At 43.0% G+C, this 6456-nt stretch overlaps 1 protein-coding gene across 6 annotated transcripts in view; it reads right to left on the bottom strand.

The window, feature by feature from the left end:
- Bicdl1 (BICD family like cargo adaptor 1) overlaps positions 1-5964 on the bottom strand; it is a 114440-nt gene extending 108476 nt beyond the window's left edge. For 3 of the 6 annotated variants that reach the window (XR_015446231.1, XM_087198162.1, XM_087198165.1), the window contains exon 1: positions 5469-5962. Coding sequence is in view for 5 of the 6 variants with exons in the window: in XM_087198162.1 (XP_087054288.1) it covers positions 5469-5918 (450 nt within the window). In the remaining variant the exon portion in view is untranslated. Of the gene's footprint in view, positions 1-5468 lie in introns of all 6 variants that reach the window. The other 3 variants (XM_087198163.1, XM_087198164.1, XM_021257358.2) reach the window with 3 other exon arrangements.
- Between the last annotated feature and the right edge of the window lie 492 nt (positions 5965-6456).

Raw genomic sequence — 6456 nt, forward strand, 5'->3', positions numbered from 1 at the left:
TTGTGAGGCAGGTGGCAGAACCACTGAGCTAAATCCCTGGTCCAAAAAGTTTTTTTTTTCCTTTTTTTTGGTACTGGGGATCGAACTCAGGACCTTGCACTTGCCAGGCAGGCAGCAGAACCACGGAGCTAAATCCCTGGCCCTCTTGCTGCTTCTATTTGTGGGCTTACTAGGGGACAGGCTCTTTTCAGGTGACGTGATGATGAACAAAACAGACATGGTCCTTGCACTTAGACTGATAAAGGTAATAAATTGCATGTGACAAATGGTATGCAGGAAAAGTACAGATAATAATAAAAAGAGGCAAATATGTTCTCTTATTCAAAAATATAATACAACCTGGGCACGGTGCTTGCCCGAATCCCAGCACTCTGAGAGGGTAAGGCAGGAGGATCTCAAGTTTGAGCCTAGGCTGGGTGACTTAGTAAGACCCTGTCTCAGGGCTTGAAATGTAATTCAGTGCAAAAGTGTTGAGTTCAATCTCCACAAAAAAAGAAAAAAAAGTACAATCATCAAATCTATATTTCAGTGTAAGTTAAACTAACAATCCTCATCCTTTGCTGCTGTCAGTAAAGTTTTGATGTAATTGTTCAAAATATGTTGAACCAGAACCCAGTTCCTAAGATTGTGACCTGTTTAAGAATGGAATGAGGGCCGGGGATTTAGCTCAGTGGTTTCGCCGCCTGCTGCGCAAGCGCAAGGACCCGAGCTCAATCCCTGGTACCAAAAAGAAAAAGAATGGAATGAAGTCTAGGCACCTATGTATGTACATATGTACAAATATATAATTGACTTTATAGGAAATTCTGATGCACTGAGATTGTTTCTACAACCTAAAATGAGCACCTAAATCTTCAGAGAACTTGGTCATCTCTTCCTCTTAGAAATTGAAATTCTCAACTTTCAAAATATATTTTGAAATGTTTTTGGAAAGCCTCAAGGGCAGAAGGCAGTAATAAGAACTTAGTAATCAGTGTTACTGAGAGGCCAGATAAATTAGGCTTGTGTTCTAAAAGAACAGAAAGACTTAAAAATATTCAGCAAACAGCCGCTAGTGAACAGCCCAACCAAGAGACTAAAACAATCCAATCCACTTGAGGGGAAGGATTGAAGACAGGTGGTACTGAGCAGTCTGATCTGTCCTGATATATATATGTGTGAGTGTGAGTGCGTGTGTGTGTGTGTGTATATTTTTAATGTTCTGATATTTCTTTAACAAGAGACAAACCCTCTACTTCAGGTTTCCTAACTCTTTGACATAATCAAGACTGACCTAATGAACAAACATAATTTAGCCTTTTGTACAGAACTTAGCCTTTGGTCTACTCAGAAAAGTTTCTTTTAGAACTATATTTTCACATAAGTGATAAATTAACCAGTAAACCGTAGGCAGAATGTCAGGAAGTGTGGAAGTCAGACTGTCTATGCTCTCCTTTGTTTTTCAAGATTATACAGTATTTAAAAAAAAGATTATACAGCATTTTAAAACTTAATATCAAAATTAGGAAGGTCATCAAAACAAGAAGTCTAATAAACCATCACAACAAAGAGAACACTAAATGTAACAGTATCCTGGAAGGGATCCTGGCAAAAAAAGGGCATTAGATACAGGCTATGGAAATTTGAATATACTAAGGATTTTACTTGGTAATAATGCATCAGTACTAGTTCGTTAATTACAGCAAATGTAGCATACTAATATAAGATCTTGTGAAGAGGAAACTAGATGTAGATATACAGAAACACTCTAGTGTTTTTCTAATTTTTCTACAACTCTAAAATCAATCATTAATAATTCCAAATAAGTCTATCTAAAACCCCAAAAACACAAAAATTATTTATCAGTAGACTACATAAGTCTTTACCAAAATTGATTTTTGGGAGAAGATTTTTATTTTTAAAAAATTGTATTAGTACATATTTGCAGTAATGATTATATTCATTGTGGGGAGTTGGTACATGTACATAACACATCTGAATTCTTTTTATGTCCTCTTACCTTCTCCAGAGAAAAAAAATTAAAGTAATTTAAAGTAAAATTTATTCTCCTAAGTCTAGCACCGTTCTTGAAATATACAAAGAAAAATAGTATTGTTTTCTAAGAAGACCAAGCACTGAATGTAAATCAGGATTCTTAGGTTTGCAGGTCTAAATCTGGTAGGGTTTCCCAGATACTCATTTTCATCTTCTTCCCCTCATCTTAAAAAATAGTAGTAGACATTGCTTGCCTCGCAAGCGCAAGGTCTCGAGTTCAATCCCCAGTACCAAAAAAAAAAAAAAAAATAGTAGTAGACAGCTGGGTGTAGTGGCACCATGCCTGTAATCCTAGCTACTCAGGAGGCTGAGGCAGGAGGACTGCAAATTTCAGGCCAGCCTGGGCAAAAGACTGGGAGTGTAGCCCGGTGGTAGAACTCATGAGCACAAGGTCCTGGGTACAATCCCTAGTAATGTGACTCCAAAAATGTACTACAACCATGAGAATTTGCCTACAGGAAGAAGAGGAAAATATGAGGACAGAGACTACATTTGCAATAAGAGGGTATGCACTTTCAGCCATAAAAAAGGGAATCCCATACAACAATAAATTTTTAATCCCTGAAGAACAAAAGTGTATAAATGCAAGTTAGCATCTGAGTTCATATTCTAGGAAAAAACTAAAGATTTGGCTGGATGTAAGTTTTTAAATAAAAAGGACTAATTACAAAGGCAAAAGAAACAAAAAAGCCTTAAGAATTTTAAATATATGAAAATCTGACTGACTGAATAAAATATAGTCTAGTTAATTCAAGGTTGAAAAAAATGGCCACATTTTCCCACTTAATCCAAGTTCTCATTTTAACTCTGAAAGACAGCTAAAAAAACTTCTATGTTAACTTCTAAACCAGTGAAGGCTTTAAGTAGTATGCCTTTAATGAGGGAATAGCCTGGATCAAGTACTTTATGCTGGAAATGACAAAAATAAAATCTTGTATTTGGCGGATATGGTAGTGCACACCTGCTGGGAGGCTGAGGCAGGAAGACTGCAAGTTCAAGCCCAGTCTGGGCAACTCAGAGAGATCCTGCCTGAAAAACAAAAAACTAAAAAAGGGCTGGGGATGTAGCTCAATGGAAAGGCCTTTGGTTCAACTCCCAGTAGTAACAACAATAACAAAAATCTTGGGTTTAACGAGTTTTTAACTCGTGACTAGGTAGAAAAGATCTTGAAAATAGCTTGTTTGTCCTAAAGTTAGAAAGGCATCAATTTTGTTTTTAGAGACAGGGTCTTGCTATATAGTTCATGCTGGCCTTGAACTCACTTTGTAGCCTAGGGTGGCCTTGTACTAGCAGTGATCCTCCTGCCTCAGCCACTCAAGTGCTAGGACTACAGGCATGTGCCATCACGAACAGAAAAGTATTGATTTTGAAGTTGTGACGAGACTAAAATAAACCTAGTCTAATTTAAGAGCAAAGCCACCATTCTGAGTCCACTCATATTTACCTTTCGAACCAACTTGTGAGAAAATGTTTGATTCCAATATCTGACAGAGATTGGTTTCATCATTTTCAAATATACCTACAACTAAAACTAGCATAAACTTTAAAAATTTTTTATCAAGTGAATAAAAATTTAAATTTAGTTGTTTTTAAATTGTAGTGAAATATACATAACATACAACTTACTATCATAACCATTTTTAAGTGTGCTGGTCAGTAGTGTTAAGTACATTCACAGTATCTGTGAGAGCAACCGCTAGAGTTTAAAAATAAATTTTTAACACCAGTGTGTTAAAACACACTGGCCTGCAGAACAGTGAAGCTCTTAATAGTTTAAGAGGTTTGAACTACTCAATTGTTGCCCATTGAGTCAACTGCAAAATTCCAAATGTAATTTATTCTTCTAAAATAAAACTTTTTTTATTCAGAAGAATTGTGAAATCATTTTCCTTTGTTGAAGAAATGTATAAAGGCTCCACATGGAAACCAGGATGTGTGTAACTGCACACTCAGGATTACTATGAAATCTGTCATTAAGCAAACTGATAGGATGTTCCTTTCAAGTTAGCTATCTCTTTAATCAATTCCCTCACTGAGGGAATTTCCAATCACAAGTATAAATCTCTGCAGTAGTACTTCTTTACAGAGTTGTGTAACTGAAATCTCTTTAGGAAAAAAACCACTCTTTTTATTTCTAGGCCTCTACTTCAAGTGCAAATTAAACAATTCACAATTCATTAGGTTGGTTGTACGCAGTGTATTCACAGGTCTCACAAATGACTTTTCAGAGATGTATCTCGGGAGTTCATCGACTGGCAGACCTAGTTATCAGGTCAAGTGAACTACAGGGCACTCACTGGTTTCCTTCTTTACCCTGATAGTACTTTCCACACGTCACCAGATTACAAACACTTAAATCTTACTAAATATTCCTGAATCTACATTCTGATTGTTCAACTAGTAATATGGAACCCAACCAGAATCAATTTCAGATCTTACTCAAGTCTGCAACTACTTTTTGTTGTAACTAAAAATAAAAAGAATTAATTGTAACCAAACTGAGTAATAGCAGTAAATGCAGAGTCAGAAAATGACAAGCTTTGTCTCCACTGCTCATTAATGACCTACCCTTCCTTTAAAATCACAAATTTTTAAGACCGATAGCGTTCTGTACTGGATTCAAAGCCTTTTCTAGTTCAGAGGAAAGAAAACAAACAAGTATAGCTCTGAAAGACTTTGATCCAAGAAACTGGGAGAAAACTTAGATACTTTAAAGGTTATTTATAACAATAGTTATAACCATTACAGTTCTCATAGGTTGCATGTGTCATCCAACTGTAGGCATGAGACCTCAAACACAAAAAAAGTACTGCTTAAACACACACAAATTTTGAGGGCCACATTAAATCCACTACCAGAGGTCACATGTTGAACCCTGCCTCGCCTGATTTCTGCAATGGAACCACAGTTCTTAATCCCTGAGTATTTGAAGGCTATATAAAACTCCCTTAGGGGCACTAGTTTCCTACAACTCTGAGGCACCATGAAATTAAGACAAGGGCATTTAGAGGCCTTAATGCCAAAACTGGGAAGCTTTAGGCTAACACTCTGATTAGAGATTAACTACTTCTCTGAGGACCTGAAGCATATTTTGAATGCTTCCCGACTTCCTCATGTGTGCAGACATTGTTTCGGTGCTGTATAAATTAGTCACACTGTATGCTCTATTTTAGATGCAGTGTACAGTACATATATAGAACGGCCCACAGTGCTGGGAGCCGTGCATGGACCCATTTGCTGTGAGTCAGGTGGGTTCAATGGATGCTCTGATCTGATAATTAGAAATCCTCCCTCCTACCTCCCATTCCTGAGGGTTTTCCTTAATGTAGGGCGAGCACGGACTAGGGTAGGGAGAGAATGGGTTCCCAAATTATTCAAGCCTCGAAGGGTACCTTAGGTGGCTTTGCTTCCCACCCACCCTAAGAGGGCCTCACCTCCAGCTTGTCGGTCAGCTCCTTGTGCATCTGCTCATACTGCCGGCTCATGTCCTGGTTCCTCTCGAGCAGCGCCTTGCCCAGCCGGGCGGCTAACACCAGATCTTTCTCCTTCTGCCGAATCACTGACAGCAGCTCTGGGTCCTGGGCGGGAGGCGGCTGCGGACCGGTCCCCCCGGCCAGAGGCCCGGGCTCGGCCTCAGGATGTTCCCTGGCATCGGACGGCGGCTCCTCGGCCGCCAGCAGCGCCAGCTCCTCCTCTAAGGCCAGTTCTAGCTCCCCAGGGCCCCCGGGGAAGGAGACGAGGGGGGAGGCGGCGGCGGCGGCGGCAGCGGCGGCGGGACTCCCGACTGCGTCTTCGGCCGAGGCTCGCAGCTCCATGCAGCAGGCGCTGTCCGACTCGGAGGGTGCTGAAGCGCGGCGGGCCAAGCCCAGGCAGAAAGCGGACATGGCCCGCTCGCGCGGAGCCCGTAGCGGTGCGGCCCGGGCCGGCGCGCGCCAGGCTGCAGGGGGGGAGGGGCCCCGCCGCGCCGCCGCGCCGCCCTGCGCCCCGCGCCTCGCCTCGCGCCGCGGCAAGCGCCCCTCGGGTCCCCGCGAGCCCTGGGCGCGGCGCGCGCCGGCCCGCCCCTCCTCCGCGCCGGCGGCACGCGCCCCCGCCCTAAACTGCTCGCGTGCGCAGAGGAGGACGTGGAGAAGGAGGAGGAAAAGCAGGGGAGAGTGGGAAAGGGAAGGCCGAGGAAAGGAGGGCTGAAGGGGGCGAAGCAGGAAGGGAGGTTGCGAGGAGGACCGCCACCGCCACCGCCACCGCCGCCGCCGCCGGGTGCTCAGCCGCCCTGTTGCTGCTGCTGCTGCCGCCTCCGGCCCGGCAGCGCCTCACAGGGCGGGCTGCGCTCCGCTGTCGCTGCGACGCTCGCTGCTGCTGCTGCCGGCGGCCGCTCTCTGCAGCCGCGCTCCATGTCCCTCGAATCGGCGGCAGCCTCGGCAGCAG

The sequence above is a fragment of the Heterocephalus glaber genome, unplaced genomic scaffold (genome assembly GCF_053883595.1).
Source record: "Heterocephalus glaber isolate CG9 unplaced genomic scaffold, H.glaber_assembly_v1.0 deba00001687, whole genome shotgun sequence".
NCBI classification, from domain to species: Eukaryota; Metazoa; Chordata; class Mammalia; order Rodentia; family Bathyergidae; genus Heterocephalus; species Heterocephalus glaber.